The sequence below is a fragment of the Myripristis murdjan genome, chromosome 4 (genome assembly GCF_902150065.1).
Source record: "Myripristis murdjan chromosome 4, fMyrMur1.1, whole genome shotgun sequence".
Taxonomy (NCBI): domain Eukaryota; kingdom Metazoa; phylum Chordata; class Actinopteri; order Holocentriformes; family Holocentridae; genus Myripristis; species Myripristis murdjan.
Window position 1 is genome coordinate 13,654,615 of NC_043983.1, and position 17,326 is coordinate 13,671,940.

Here is a 17,326-nt window from a genome sequence, read left to right on the forward strand (position 1 = left end):
AATGTAGAACTGTCCATGGAAATCACTGCTTACAACCAAAATCCAAAGTCACCTAAGCGATTCTCTCCACACAGAGGACACTGGAACACAAGTTTTTTGTCACGCTATAAGCTCATAAATCCAGTCCCTGACGACTCCCTTGTGCCATCATCCGCCGAGAGTGAGATTTCACTCTAACGTCACCCAGGAGAGGGATGAAAAACAAATACGGAATCTGAGCCAGAGCGAAAATGACCTCTGATCTGATTAGTATCTCCCAATCCTGTTAGGCAGCCATGCTGATGTATGTTCATGCTCCACTCAACTCTCCCGTCTAATTTCCTCACCTCTCATCAGCTACGGAAAATACACAATTACACAGGTGTATGTACTCACTCATACCCATATTCATGCATGCACACAAATAAGAAAGTGCCCACACACAAATACACACACACACAAATACACACACACACACACACACACACACATACACAAACGCACACACACACACACATATTTGTTTACTTATTGTTCATCATGCTTCATCTTCTCATTCTCCCTACAGTCTAATTACCAATGACCCCCAGAAACACAGTGGCCAGGGATTTATGAGGCTGAGAGGGGACGTGGAGATTGAATTTAATCCAGCTACAAAGGGAAAAGGTGACCTTTATGGAAGTTACAGTTTAATTTTTGTTTCCCTATGATCCAACTGGATTAGAGAATTATTCCAGGGGATGAAGAAAGTTATCTGTGAAACATCAGATAAAACCTCTGTCATTCAACTATGAAGTCATCACTTCGTTCATTCATTTATTCATCTAAGGGCTGTAATAAAGGCGAAGCTAATCAGATTCCTTGCGCCTGTTGAGCAATAAGAGAAGTGGATCACATCAATGCAACGTGTCCCGCAACATCAACAGAGGGAGATGCATCCTTAGGAGACCCACCATCTGTCACCCTTGCTCCCTTGCACCTGCTTATTAGGTGTCACTCCTCCTGCAATGCAACCTGCTGCTTGATGCCATGCTAAAAGAGCAAGCCACATGCTGGGCAAGCATACAGGCTTGCTTATGCTGTCTCTCTGTGCTTGGCATACATACAGAGTGTGACTACCTCCTCCACTCCTTCGTCAAGGAGTACTGCTCAAGTCTATACAGATTTTATACCCTCAGCACACCATATATGCACTCTCAGACACAAACACAGATACATGCAATCTTTTTCTTTCCATATACCAACACAAACAGACAGAGGCATGTTATCTGCAGACATGCTGGCATACAGGCACATTATCTCTAAGACGTGCTGCTGTCAGGGTCTCCATAGTGGCAGAGAAATTTTGTGATGCCACTAAGCTCCATTACAGTCAGGCCACTCAGTGCAATCACAATACACCATCAGTAGTGCACTCATACACCAACTCTATCAAGACCGCTTCACTTGGAAAGCCCAGCGAGGACATTCCATCCACAGAGAGTACAGAATTTACAGCTCAATGCTAGGCTGGGTGTCCTCATCTATGAGAGGAGAAAGACAATAGATATTTTACATTTTCACAGGGAGCAGCATTTCCTAGCCCAGAGTGAGAGCGAAAGAGAGAGAGAGAGAGAGAGAGAGAGAGAGAGAGAGAGAGAGAGAGTGAGAGAGAGAGAGAGAGAGAGCGCAGAGACATTTGATTATTACTACATAATAAAAAAGGCGGGACACTGACTCTCTAAATCCAGAGGTGTTTTACTGTTATCACCCTTCACTCTTAACTCTGCAGGTTGCTGCCAGTGAAGAAAACCACAGCATTTATGGCATGTTATGAGCTGACACCTATCAGGAGAGCTGCTCCTCCGAGTATCAGTGTGTATGCTTGTGTTTGTGTGTAAATTAGTTGTGTTATTGTGGCCGTGGCCATGTTCTTTCCATCCAAAACTGAAGACCGAATCGAACAAAAAGGTATGACAGTCTGCTGTATGTCCATGGTTAAACCCACCAATCTTCTAACAGCCAGACAGACACCCTGATTTATGATGAACTTCATCAGAAATTCCATAAAAGTCCAATAAAATGTAACAGGCGGAAATCACACTGTGGAATGATGATGATCAAAAGCGCTGTACGGCCGTAGGGAAATACGAGTTCAAGCAATAAGAAAGGATGGCTCAAATCTTAAAAGCTAGAACCATATAACAGTAAGGGGCTCCAGTCACTGACAGTGTTCATAGGGTTTATCTTATTGTTAAGTTCTGTCCTTGACAGGGATTCATGTGTGTATGCTTATGTGCATATGGATATGCATGCTGAGAAGTGGATAAAGTAGGAGATGTGAAAAGGCCAGTTGTGTATGTATTGAAAATATTGTGAAAGGTGAGAGAAAAAGCCAACAGGAGCAAGACAAACAAGTGAAGCTGCAAGAGGGGAGCTGAGCAAAGGTCATCTGGTAACTTTCAGAATGCAGGAAAGTGAAGAAAGGCCTTTAATTGGCTAAACTGTCTGTCATATAGTAAATGGCCAAGACCTGGTGCTAAAACAAACAGCATTATTCATTAAGATAACAAGTAGGCGCCATTACCTTCACTGCTGACATTAACTGTAACACAAATTGTACTAGTTAAAGCACAGAAATAGCACAAACACCTGAATTTTCCTGCGAAAAGGCCAGTGTTTGATTATGTATGAAGTCATGTGTAAACTATGCAGCGGGGTAATTTGGTGTCCAAACATTTCATTCTACATGCAGACAGACACCTGGCTTATCTGGCTTACCTTACCTTAGAGCGATCGAGACAAAGTTTTCATCCCAGTTTCCTCCCACACACATCCACCCTCCCCCACATATGTTCTGATGAGACTTACCACTTGGTAACGAGTGCGGTGGTAGGGCTGTATGATGGGTAAACCCAGGGGTGTCACCCACTCCACAGTGCGGCCAGACTTGGAGATGAGCCTGGCACTCTCTGTCAGCCAGTCCTGCAACACAGGGACACCACCAGAGGTAAAGTGAGGGCACACACTGGAGTGAGGACGGCACTCAGAAAAAAGTAGGGCACTCCACCAATCACTCAGAGTGAATTCCAGCCTATTTGTTGCGTGTGCGTGTGTGTATGTGTGTGTTTCCTCACATGCTTGTATGTGTGCTTGTGTGTACATTTGTACAACAGCAGAGCAATCACGCTCAAATCAGCAAGTTCTGACAGTCGGCTGATGAAGTTTTCATGTTCTGCTGTGTGACGGTTTTAATAAATCAGGCTGCAAATATAAAGTCGCTGCTGTGCATGTGGAGCAACAAAAAAAGCAACTTCCTTTCCAAGGCATCAACAGATGATCTATTCATCTAGGCTGTTCCGGTAGTCCATGGAGTATTTGGCTGCAAACAGGTGTTGCAGACCTGGTGCCGAACAGGTGGAGAGTTGTTGCTTACTATGAAATTTAGGAGCGCAACAGTGCTGTCTGCATGAGCTGAGTCTCTGACACAGTTAATCTCCAAGAATGGAAGCCCTATTAATGTCTCACTGGTAACTCCACACACACATACAGTATAGACACACGTGGGTGTGTGCACACGTGCACACACACACACACACACACACACACACACACGCACACACACACACACACACACACACACACACACACACACACACACCAAGAGCTATAGGAAAGACAAATATGTCCTAGAAGCTAGAAGCTCGCAGGTAGCTGCCTGTCCCAAAGCTGTTCCATTCATCAGCTGGCCTAACTCCATTCCTCTCTCTATTCTCCTCTTCTCTCTCCCTCAATCCACTGCCAGGCACAATAAAATAAAGAAGGACAGCTTGAGAGCAAGGAAATGGGCGAGAGAGAGAGATTAACTAGGTAGATAACTTGACGTATTGACTGACTGATCAATGGATCGATGAGCAGCAGAGAGAAGAGAGAGCGAGAGAAGGAGCAGATGGAGGGTGGGAATGTGGTTAGATGAGAAAGAATAGGAGTGTTTACAGAATAAGTAGGGAATATGCAGAGAAGAGAGGTCATGGATGACAGCACAAAGGACTGATCGTCTACCCCTCTCCCACTCTCCGCTGTAAAAAAGCAAGACGATGTGACCTATTTAAAGGCTACAGGCACGCACACACGCACACACACACACACGCCACACAAACAAACACCAGCACCAGTTTGGGGCCAAGGTATGATAGGAAAGGGATTTTTCATCTGAGACTGGGCCGTCCCCACATATTCCTTATGGGATACACACAAACACAGGGTGGTGGCTCTGATGGCTAGCCAAACTACAGAGAAAATGTACAATTCCCTACCAGGTGTATACTATAAATGAACTGGATCTACAAATGGGCTCTGTGTAATAAATGACTACAGCTCTGAAGGTAAGAGTAAAGTGAACTAGTTATTAATAGAAAAAAACAAAACAAACAAACAAACAAACAAAAAAATATTACATCCTATATTTGGTAATGGGTCAGTGGAGAGCTCTTGCTGCCTTGGCACAATGAGTGGGTGCTACTGTGTATTGTATACTCTCAAATGTGTGGAAAAACATTTTCATTCATGTGCACTGTGTTATGTGAACATGTGGCTATGTCATTTTCAGGCTGCTGCTGCGTGGGACTTATAGGACCGTACCAGTCCTATTTTCACATCCCATAAACAGTCAACAGTCGTATTTCTCCATCAGAAATATCAGCTGCTGAAGTGTATACAGAGCATTCTTTGGTAGCTTAAAAGTCAAGGCTAACTTACACCAGTTCATTCCCATTTGTGATCATGTGTTCAAAAAATAAACACAAGTGGGGGTGAAATACTGATCTGTGAAACTTGAAACTTGCTATGCATAGGTAATTCCATCTTGTGAATACTTGGTCAGCGTGTGCTTTCGCAAAAGCTAAACATAAATGCATTGAAATCTGCACACCTGAAAGGGACTATTTTTCCAGGTGCATTCAGATACGAGCCAACTACATCCTTGGCTCAATGCAAGTGTGCTTGAAATAAGCCCAGAGGCTCTTCTACTCTATAGCTCTTCAGTTTTATCGTTAGTGGCTGTGACTGACAGCTCAGAGGGCAGAAAGTATAGTGGAGGTCAAAAAGAAGCACGTTTCCTATACATAAGTTGGAAAAAGAAGGAGTGCTTGCTATTCATCCTGGCATATGTCTAGACTAAGCAGCCAGTTGCAGCTATGCTCCTTAGGTCCCACCAAAGTGCTTGGGAGTTAAGAACAAGTAGACCCAAAAAACACTCTTTGTGCTTTAAACATGGATTTTGTTATAATGGAGTAATTTTAGCAAAATAATGTATAAGTGTTCTAAATACTTTATTATCTATGCATATTATCTATTCAAGTTTCACAAAGCAGTTTTTTGAACATGAACTGGAGTGAACTGGATTAAGTTAGCTATGAGTGCTAACCTACCGAATCATATTTTGTACACACTAATGCAACCAATATTTGGGATAGACAGATGCTATCAAAAATGCCGACAAGACATCAAAATAGGACCGGTATGGTCTACTAAAGTACATCACAACATGAAAAACAAGAATATGCTTCTCTAGTGCAATGACAAAAAGGAGTGCTCAGCTGTAATTTTAAACAAAATTTGTGTTGTACTTAATTTTGCAATAACAGCAAGCATTACATAAGAGTGGCAATGTATGTTGGTAATAATGTATGAGAGTATATTGTTGTATGCAGGTGCAGTGGACCCACCTGAATCTCTCTGGTTCCTGTAAACATCTCTTTCAACCCAGTGAACACCTGACGCACCAGGTAATGTGACGCATCCCATACATACTCCTGAAAATACAACACATGATACACATATACAGACTGCTTTCAAGCAGCTACATAGTTTCTCAATTTAAAAAAAAAAAAAAATCCCACTGTAACAATTAGGGATCAAATTCATAATACAAACTTGTGATAAATGTTGCAGTACTGAGTGAAACGGTCTTTCAAGTGCTGTATTATGATAGTGATATGATCTCCTCCTTGGTGGACTTTTATCTAAGTTTTCTCATCCCCTATTCAGCCCACTGTAATCAATCACAATTACACTCTTCCCAAATTCCCAGTTTAAACAATTAGGGACATTAAGCAGAAGTCATTTAACACAATCCTCAGGCTGTTAGATGCTAGATATACTCAGAGGAGTATCATGGCAATCCCATCTGCACAGACAATGTGATTAACTATAGCTATTGTAAGGAGCTATATGGCTATTTGACTGAGATTAAACACTACTCAGCTATAAGAAGATTAAATGCTTCTATTCTCCTCCCATTGTTTCATTCGGTAGACTGGGTTTGCCCCATGAAAGTACCATTTATCTCTAGCCAAATGGAGGTGCAGTAGTTTCAAACTAAAAATAGATCTATAGTAGCTATAAATAGAATGGATATGGACATGAATCTAGTGGTGTATTCTTTCCTGGCCACCGTGACATGACCATTCAACATTTTACTACAATATGGCAATGCAAATGTTGGCAGCTTCTGTTGCTGTTCCATGTATCGCAATTAGAAACAATTTAGCAATTACAAAATTAAAGTTATAGTTACCGCAATCCCTTTGGCAAACAAAATGCACTGCAAATACATGCAGCCACTGTCACTTGGGTGATAAATGCCTTCATGTGTATGCAGAAAGCAACAGGGAATTTAGAAGCAATGAGGATAGACCTCAATAGGGAAGGCCACATATTTCATCATGAGACCATCTGTGATTAATAGGCTGTGTGTGTAATGCTAAAAATGTATGATGTATAATGCATATTTGCAGCAAGAAACTGTAGACAGTGGGAGGAAGCTGAAGGGAAAGCCCTGTACAGAGGAGACCCCGTGCTAAAGGTCAAACTATAACACCATGCAGATACCGTGCTAAAAATAAAATGGCATCCTCTACCTTGGGGAACTCATCAATCTCCTTCAGTCGTTTCTCTATCTGGAGGCGTCCGCCATAGCGTGTCACCCCGTATACCACCGTCATCACAGTCTGTTTGACCACCTTCCTGCTGATGAAACCCTCCAGGACCTGGGCGATCTTCAGACCACTCTCCGCATCCCGCGCTCGGAACTCCTCCACCTGACACACATGCACATAGCACATATGAAAAATTTGGTATTATTTTACCTACCACCCAAGTGGTATGTAGGGCAGTAGAGGTGCTATCCTCCTCTCGCTGTTCTTACATCCTCACTTTACTGGATTTGACATTTAAATTCAAATGAATTGAGACAGCCTTTCTGTGTGTTGGAAATCTCAGGCCTCTATTTTGAGGGGCCAACGCCAAAACTGGAATACATTTCTTCTGTTACCACACTGAAACAAAGCTACGGTATAATCATAAACAACATTGTCCTTGCACTCATTAATCATGTATGCATTTTCTTTTTGGACAATATCACTTGTAAAAGTGCTGCTGAACCTTATTTGAGTGATTTTAGTTATTTTTAAAGAAAGCTAAAGGGGGATATTTCCTTAATGACTGGAAGCTAACAGCACTGGGGCCATCTGGCCAGCATCCAGCATGGCAGGAATGGAGAGAGCGGGATAGCATCACTCGTGGCCTACATACTACTTCGAGGGTAACAAATATCTTTTTTTTTTCTGAATGGGTGAAGTATCCCTTTAACACAGTCTCCAGTAATGTCTTTGATACTGTACGATTCTTTCTTGTTACCAGAGTAGACTTAGAGCTTAGTACTGTATAGCTTAGCCCTAAAAATAAACAATCACAATTATTTTATCCAGATAGGCACCTCACTATTTCACAAGCCTGATAAAATTACTGCAATAATAACTGCAATGCCCAGAAGTAACCAAGGGACAATGACATAGGAGCCTGCAGCAAACTGCACTGTATTTTCAGTCATCTCCCAGCTCACTGACAAGTCTACAATGTATTTTGCATTAACAGTCACTGCCTGTGGGAGGCTTTGGCCTAGGACAGACTTTTTTCCCCAACAGCGTCAACACATTGTTCCCTCTGGTACAAAAAAAAAAAAAAAAAAAAAAAAAATCAATACGTTCATCATTAACTCCAAATTGTTTCTCCTTAAAATAAGCAGGCTCATAACAGCCCTTGGACTGGGCTGTGTGTGTGCCAGCAGGACTTCAACTGTGAGCCCTTGGACACAGAAGGCACAGTCGATCCTCACTGCACACTGATGTAAGGCATGGGAAACTGAGCAGTATTAAATGCGAGACAAAAACTAAAAAAGTTCAAATGTATTCACAATACTTGGTCTGTCACTCACTATGGGACTGAATGAATCATCTGAATATTAATAACTGAGCAAATGTACTGTGTCATGCAACCTAAATCAGTCGCAATTCAAATATGCTACAACTGCAAGTCTATGCAGCTGAAAGAAGGGGAGCGATAAAATGCACACCCACACCATCCCACTGGTGCTGACCTGTTGTGCTACCCCACTGTACACATCCTGGGGCACATCACAGGGCATGAGGTTGACTGACGTGGCACCAATGACATCTCTGCCCAGGGCGGCATAGTGCTGCAGACCATTACAGGAACCATCCTGGAGAAGAGGTAGAGTGACGGGGAGGGGAAGGAAAGATAGAAAGGAAAGAGTGAACCAAGAGAGAGGAAGAACGAGATCAGGACAGAGAGGGCGCCGCAGGGAGAGGGGTTAAGGGTGAACAGAGACAGAATAGGTAATTAAAGGAATTTGGAAGAGAAAGAACAAAGGGAGAAAGGGGGGAAGGTGAAGACAAGGAAGAGAGGACAGATAGAGAGGGAAAGAACAAGAAAGGGGAGCAAGGTCAGTGTGAAGATGAGAAATTGAATGAAAAACATAATGACCGAGATGAATCACAGGAGCATCAGCTCAAAAGACGACAGGCATGGTATGTGTGAGGCCATTAGTTTCAGTTCATAGCAACATTTTGCCTTGTCCCATAGCTTCTCAAGTGCCACTTAATTTGAATGTTGCACTTCAACGCTGAAACTAAAGGGAAGGAATATAACTAAGAGGCGCTTGCTGAAGTGACAAATAAAAGCTACAGTATAACAAGCCAATTAATGAGGACCTAAGGGGCAGGCAAGGTTGCTTAACACTTCGAAAAATTATACAAGCCACACATCATGCTTACACCTGCATATCAATGGAGTACCATCTTCAGCCTGCACAATAAGTTGGTTATGTGTATACACAGCAAGTGTGTACACCACCATCACTGTAGAGGCTTTGTCTAAACATGATAATCCCAAGGTGGTTTCAAACATAGCAACATGTTCTGTCTTGTGTGAAAATAGACCGGGGTTAAAATCCTAAATCTCAATTGTACCTCACTGTGATATGGTGCCTGAGATTAGGGCCGCAGGTTTATAGCAGATAACATAAAATGACCCCAGATGGCTGGGGAGGTCCTGGTGTGTTAACTTTGATGTGTTCTCTAAAACAGCATTATTAAGCATGACTGAATGGCACACCTTATTTTTAGGAGGCTATAAGCTGGAGATATGATGAGCAAGTAGTGTTTTCAGATGAGCAAAATACTACACTCACTATGCAGACAGACTCAAACTACAGCACACTAGACACTACACAGGCAGACACAATGTACAGAGGTAACAAAAATCACAGGTACAAAAACTAAAATGTAACTGAAATGCAACAAATTTTTCTCAATATTCTCTCCATGAGAATCAAAAATTCTGTTCTCAAGTTCTAAACTGTTCATTTTTTCCTCTCTATTTCACAAGTCAAGCATTAGGCTGGAGCAACAGGACAAATATCTTATGGGAATTAGTGATGAGACTAGCTGATTGTTTTTTGACACTTTTTCCCGGCGTTTTCCTTAACATATTTAACTGTGGTGGTGTGTCAAAGTTGTTTCTACAGCCACAATTTCACATTGCTGAGGAAAAAAACACACTGCAATTGCAGTGTTTCCCAAAAATAGGCTTATCTGGGACACACAGTCACAAAATTGGCACAGTCACCACAAAATAAGAAGTTGGTTACAGGTACAGAATTTACCTAAAATCAACCAGACAGCATGCTCTCAGATATAAAAATGAAAGTGAAACTTGAAATTCTACAGTTTGCTCTAAATTTGCATGCATTAGTGACAGTGTTTGTGATTAGTAACTTATTACATCATCATAACCCACAACCACAAGGCTACCCAGCAATCGCCAACAGATGAGGTGATGGTGACAGGAAACTTCCAACATATTGCCAAGCCCTATCATACATAGTAAATTTACATTTATATTTTGGGTTCTTGTACACAGCAGCTTCCAGAGAGTGAGCAGGAAGGAGTTCAATGTCTTATTCAAATACACTATGACAGGGGTGTTCAACCATGAGCCATGGGGGGCCACGAGTCTGCAGGTTTTCATTCCAACCAAAAACTCCACTGATGAGTCCCACCTCTCTGCTTGAAGGCGAGGTAATCAGTGAACTCACCTGGTGGAGTTTTTGGTTGGAATGAAAACCTGCAGCCTCTTGACCCTCCATGGCACACGGTTCGACACCGATGCACTATGATGAGACACAATGCTGGTGATGGATACATTAACTGTTACAAGGATCAAATGTGACATTTTTTTTAAAAAAAGGGCAGTCTCTCGCACACCTGCATGCCCCTGTCAGTCCATAAATAATTCTCAACCCGATGTGTTACGGTACCTGGTGGACAGGGAAGTGAGAGATGAAGCGTGTTGGGTCAGGAGATCTCACAGCATTAGCTATCTCCATGCAGCAGGCCAGAGCCTGCCACGGCTCATCTGCATTCATCCACCACTTCTTTCCCTGAAAAACAAACACAGCCACGTGACACACTTATCTTGCATACAAAAACACAGACCGATGAGCATTTTTATCCTGTATTTTGACAGAAATTCATATCCCTATTAGTTTTCCTCACTGATTACACTGACCAGTCACTCACCGTGAGACAGACGGAGGAGCATTTTTATAGGGTGGGTATCCTGTATTTTAATAGAAACTCATATAGTTGTTTGACTCATTGATAGTCATGGTGAACAACTGTGAGATTTCTAATCATGTTACTTCTTTCAGGGAGGATTTTCCTGCCTCCGTCACCTGTGTTGACTTAAATGAATGACAACTTTAATCTTCCATCTATCTAGGTAGCAAAGAGATTTTGGTTAAGTCTTTTATATTCTTCTGTATTTTTTTTTTTTTTAATAGAAATTCATTAGATTTTGTCATTCTGATTACACTGACCAGTCACTGACTGTGATGTGGTAGTTGTGCTGGTTTAAATATCAATTTCATTAATTAAAAAAGTGTTGTCTTTGTATTTCTTTAAGAGATATGTGCTAATTTTTATGTGTATCTATCAGTGGCGTTCACACAACCCTGGAAATTAGCATCAGTAATAAGTCACCTAGCTGTAGTCCCAAATACCCAGGTGTGGTATGTGTAGCTGTGAAAGTATGGGTGGAGTATGTGCTGAAAAAATGGCAAGAACCAATGTTGACAGACTAACATTTAGAGGGTTGTCAGCAGAGTCCAGTATGTCTTCCATGATGGAGTTGGCATACTCCAGCCTGCCCTGTAGTGAACTCCTTTTCTTCAGTCCAGTTAGGTTAACCAAGTGGATCTTCAGCCAATCCAGACCTTTCGGGCCCAGAGGCTTCCCCTCCGCAAAGACAAGAATAGCCCGCGTCACATCACTCCCCAGGTGGTTGAAGTAGGGAGGGCAAGGATAGGTACGTCCCCGGAAGTCCATATTGTGAGGGAACCAGAAGATCTCGTCTCTCATGTAGTTGGCGATGGAGAGTTTATAGAGAGCGTCCATACGCAGGCTGTGCATCTCGCTGCATTTCTTTTTGGCCTTGATCACTTCCCTTTTCATGTGGGCCTTTTCGGTGGAGGTATAGGAAGGATCTTGGGGGTTGAAGTGGGGGATTTTAGGGGCCTCTGACATGGGTGGAGGGATGTCTAGCTTGTCACTACCTCGGTCGTTGAAAATGGAGATAATAATGTCCAAGAGGGGTTTATTGATCCTCCAGGCACATGTGCCCAGCTGGTTGAGTGAATCCAGGACGGCATGGAGGTTCTGGCATTTTTCCAGCAGTAGTTCGTGTTGGGTGGCCCCATCTATCGCACGCATCAGTTTGGTAGGTGTCAGCAAGTAGGCCCCAAACTTGGCAGAGATCCAGGGCACAGGTGGGCACAGCATCGGGATCACATAGGAGTCAAAGGTCAATTTGGTCTCCATGGCTTCCTGCAGCATCTGGGTCAGGATAGGGTGGGGCTTAATGAAGCCGACCTGGTGGATAAATAACAACAACAATATATCAGGCCTGATTCACATGCTACTCCTAACTCACCAGATTATGAAACATGTAGGCAGATTAACTGCACCTTAAGGAAAGAATTGCACTCATGTATATAAACATACACATTCATATTTAAGTTGAGGCAAATCATATCAGGTTCAACACCAATCCAACAGGCTCATGGAAAAATAACACCTCAGCATTGCTTGCATGAGTCACACTGTCATGCGGGGCTGTAAAATCATTAGGATGCACCCCTGATGGGCTGACCTATGACGGTGTATTAGGGCAATTTTAGGAAGAAAAAAATGATGGGGCTGTGTATTACAGAAAAACTCAATTTCTCTTATACTATTGGATTTCGTAACGAGGACAGGAATAAGGAAGTACTTGTGATTTTAGCCCAGAATCACAACATTATCATAAGGATCCAGAGTTTGAGGAGACATTGCTGTGAGGTCAACAACTGCAGGCATAATACACAGCAAGCGGCTGCTGCTGCAGTGTGTGGCTGATCCAACCTTGCATAGTGAAGCCATGTGGTTCCTTGGCCAAAAAATAAAAGAAAAACTATTTTTTCCCAGTTTTTTCTCACAAATTTACAACTTTAATCTTTGAAATTCTGAGTTTCTTTCTCCTCCAGCTCAATATGTTTTTCCCCAACATAGCACTAATATGCTGTCATACTGACCTCCATCCTCACACTGAACAACAAAGGAGAGAAAGACAAAAAGAAAGAGTAAGAGGGCAAGTGTGTGAGAACAAAAAAAAGGGAGAAAGAGAGAGAAAAAAACAAGGATACAGAAGGGGCAAGAGGGGGCTTAAATTCCTACAATGCACCCCTCTGTCAAAGTGCATCAAGGGCTGGATTCTCTCTACATCTCTCTCACTCTTTCTCTCCCTTTCTCTGCCTCCTAGGACTGAACACAGTCTCCCCAATCCCCTGCCAGGGTCCCAGGGCAGTAAATCAGCCAGCCAATTAAGGGGACACTAAAAAAGGGATTAGCCTGGAACCTATTCATCTTACTCAACTGCTCCCTCTGCCAATTCACATATGGGAAAAAACGGTTTTATAATTCATATACTCTGGACAGGAGGGTGCTGAGGTGTACAAGGTGAAAGGCTTGACAAAGCAGAGCTATGTCCTGTAGAATGACAGACAGCCCTGTCCAATGTGAAGGTCGTCAGTTACAAGGCATTTTCTTTGTTTGGGTCCTGCTGTGATTCGTACTTGTTCAAAGAAAATGTCAACGCTACAATTACTTTTACATTTACTGTGGTGAACACTCAATCAAAAAAAAAAAAAAAAAAAAAAAAAAAATAACATGAGAACAAATTTGGAGTGGCCAAACTGAACATAATAATTGTAAATATAGATGTAGGGTCCTTACAGTGCACAGTTCTGGATCAAACATTTTTTTAAACCCTTTTGAATACTTCTCTCAAGGCTAGTTTCCAGGCGATCCCTTTAAGTCTAATCCTTGACCAATTTTTCCACTTAAATCTCTGTTGAAAGGGTCTTTTTTTGGTTTGGGTTAATGCTCAGGAACCTTGTTGTCAGTTTATCAAATGTGGTCTCTCAGATCAGGATCTGAATGTGCTTATTAGGGAGGATGTGGGGACCTGCATACAAAACCCCATGTGGGCACAATTAAATAGGGACAAGAGTTGAAAATTAGCAATAGCCATAAACTCTCTGTGGCACATCAGTTTCATGTTCTGTATTGAAAATATGTTAAACTGCATCATCCTTTATTTAAGACAGATAGATACACTATACAGACAAAAGTATTGGGCCACACCTCTTAATCACTGAATTCAGGTGTTTCATTCAGTCCCATTGCCACAGGTGTATAAAATCAGAGCGGAGTCGCCGAGTGCTGAGGCGCATACTAGGTAAAAGTGGCCAATGCTCTGCTGACTCAATAACTGTAGAGCTCCAAACCTCCTCTGGTACTAATATCAGTTCTGTGGAGTGACGAATCACGCTTCTCTATCTGGTCTGATGGACGAGTCTGGGTTTGGTGAATGCCAAGGAGAAAGTTCCCTGCCTGACTGCATTGTGCTGACTGTAAAGTTTGGTGGAAGAGGGATAATGCTATGGGCTAGAGTTTCTGGGGTCGACCTCGGCCCCTTAGCTCCAGTGAAGGGGAATCTTAATCCTTCAGCTTACTGGAGAAAGCCCTGGGACAGTTTGGAGAAAGCCCTTTTCTGTTCCAGCATGACTGTGCCCCAGTGCACAAAGCAGCTCCATAAAGGCATGGTTTGGTGAGTTTGATGTGGAAGAACTTGACTGGCCCGCACAGAGCCCTGACCTCAACCCCATCCAACACCTTTGGGATGAACTAGAACTGAGATTGTGAGCCAGGCCCTCTCATCCAACATCAGTGTCTGACAGACAGATAGATCAGATAGATAGATAGATAGATAGATAGATAGATAGATTCCAGCAACAGAAGGATTACCCTAGGGCTCATTATTGTTATTACTGCATTTGCATAGCTGTTGTACCTGTCGGGTGCTGCGGAAAGTGTACATGTGGTAGAGAATGGGGATGAGCTTCCTGTCACAGGCCGGGTTCAGGATGTCACTATTAATTTTGAGGTTCTTGACCATCAGGTCCACCATGTAGGTGCCCAGCTCCACGGTTACAGTATATGGCCAATGGGTCTCATCCCCCTGGAGAGTGGGTCCTGAACTGTGCTCTGTCTCAAGCTGACACCACTGTTCTCTGGGAAGGACATCATATACCTACAGGGAGGGGAAAGAAGTCATGTGTTTACATCTAGCAAATGAGACATCCTCCCCTGGGGATTCAAGGTCAAGTTTACATGAGATGGTAGGCATGGTGAATTTTCTGTTAACTGCCAAGGCCTAAGTTTTACCCTTCAGATTTTAAAATGAGAAATGGTCAAATTGGGCATAATCAATCATCATTACACCCCATTCTTGTTGCAAGAGCCTTAATAAATATTACAAAAGCAGCCTAGATGTATTAAAATGTTATCAACCATCAACTGTTTGACAACATCTTATAGTTATTTACAACAGGGTCAAGCAACCTTGAAGGAATGGAAGAACTGTCAGAGTGATTGCATTACAAGGGTCAGGGGGAAATATTATGCATTATTCATTTCATTAGAATTAACTCCCTTTCAATATAAATTTTAAAGTTTGGGAGATATAAACCAGATGGAATACAAAAAAAATCCCCGAATGCAGATTGAGTATAAAAGAAATGTAAGCATAATTTGCTCATGGTGAAAGCCACATGGAGCAAAATAAAGAAAAAAAAAGTCTTGATATGTTTGATATGATATGTATATACATGAACAAATAAGATCTAAATTCTCTACCTTGGTATCTTTGGCCAGTAGGTCGGTGTAAGCATTGTAAATGTTGCTCAGCTTTTCCACAATCTGGTTGCGGCCTTTCTGTTGCACACAATACTTGGTGTACAACCTGTTGCCCAGGTCTCTGGCTAAAATCTTGAGTGACTCTCCACTGGGAGGCAGGCTGGACACACTCTGGACAAGAAGAAGAAAAACTTTCAAAGGTCAAACAGATCAAAGCATAGATGAAAAATTTTGAGGAAATACAAGCAAAACCATGAATGACACTCGTGTCAAATTTGATTGACTTAAATGCCATATCAGTCAATTCAGCTCTATTACAACTTCCTTCATCAACTTCATCAAAAACCAACAAATTGAAAATGGCCCTTTCGAAAAGAACATCACTTCCTGGGTATTTGAATTGTTAATCATTTCTGATCAATGCATGCTCTTCTTTGTTATAAAAAAGAGAGCCTCATGCTTTTTCAGCTGTTGTGTTGTCCTGTTGACACTTTTGAGATTAGTGTTTTGTGGTTACCCAGATTGGTTGGGTTGTATTACACAGTGACTATGGAGAGAAAAACAAAGGAGGGACAAGCGTGACAGGCGCTACACATTTATATTTTAACGGTGTGTATTAAAATACAGCTGTCATTAATCAGAAACACTGATGGCTGAAATGCTGACAAGTCCCTGTCAAATGCTAGACTTCAGGCACCTCATCATGCTATAGATTGCATTGGGTGAGCTGCATTACCTGTATCATGATGTCGACATACTCGCGATCCTCCAGCAGACAGAGATAAGGGTAGAGGTTGAGCCGATAGTCCTTGGTGTTGGTTTTGGCTAGGATCATTTTGCTCTCTCTGAGGGCCTGGAGGAGAGTCTTCTGCCACTGAGACCGGTGCTCTGCCAGAAGCTCCCTCTGATAGGGCGACACAGCTGTCAATCATCCTTGTTATAACAGTGACTGACAGTATAAAATCCATTCAGGGATGGGAGAAAGAAAATGAACAACATTCCCTCTGAGCAAACCCTGTTCATCAAATTGGATCCAAAACTTGAAAGTCATTATAAAGAGAATTGAAGAGAATTGAAGAGAAGAGAAGAGAAGAGAAGAGAAGAGAAGAGAATTGAAGAGAATTGAAGAGAAGAGAAGAGAAGAGAAGAGAAGAGAAGAGAAGAGAAGAGAAGAGAAGAGGTATACATAGGGCTATTTCTCTTTGGAAACAAAATCAGTCCAACATGACTATGCATTCAGTTTCAGGGTTAGGCTTGTTTGGCCCAGATACCTCCAGATGACAGGGAGAGACCAGAGTATCCATCTGCGAGCAGCATAATGGGGCCACAGACTTATTTATCTAAACCATTAGGGGAAGGGAAAGCCTGTTCTTGTGTTCTCACACATAATTTTGTTTCAGTAGATAGGCTGGTAGGTGGATAGGTATGGTATGTAGGTATATACATGTGCATATACATGTGTCTCTGTAAATGTTATGAACATGTATCTGTGCATGCCTGCATGTGTGATGTGTGAACATGCACCATGCCCTCCCAGTCTGTCTGAGGTAGCACCAGTCTGGCTTGTGGATGGAGAGGTGACTCAGCATTCTCTCCAGAGGCCTCCATTACAATACATTATCATTCTGCCCTGCCTGTCTGTAAATGCTTCCTGACCACCAGGGACCCTCAGCCTGCTCCCTTCCCCCGCCTGTGCAGCCTATCTGCACAGG

At 42.4% G+C, this 17,326-nt stretch overlaps 1 protein-coding gene across 1 annotated transcript in view; it reads right to left on the minus strand.

Moving 5' to 3' along the window:
- Positions 1–17,326, minus strand: part of polrmt (polymerase (RNA) mitochondrial (DNA directed)) — a 51,690-nt gene that overhangs the window by 18,973 nt on the left and 15,391 nt on the right. The window contains exons 7-15 of the mRNA XM_030050175.1: positions 16,351–16,518; positions 15,615–15,785; positions 14,770–15,009; positions 11,463–12,248; positions 10,637–10,759; positions 8,396–8,518; positions 6,879–7,058; positions 5,685–5,771; positions 2,830–2,943 (exon numbers count right to left, since the gene is read on the minus strand). Of these exons, the coding sequence (XP_029906035.1) occupies positions 2,830–2,943; positions 5,685–5,771; positions 6,879–7,058; positions 8,396–8,518; positions 10,637–10,759; positions 11,463–12,248; positions 14,770–15,009; positions 15,615–15,785; positions 16,351–16,518 (1,992 nt within the window). The remainder of the gene's footprint in view (positions 1–2,829; positions 2,944–5,684; positions 5,772–6,878; positions 7,059–8,395; positions 8,519–10,636; positions 10,760–11,462; positions 12,249–14,769; positions 15,010–15,614; positions 15,786–16,350; positions 16,519–17,326) is intronic.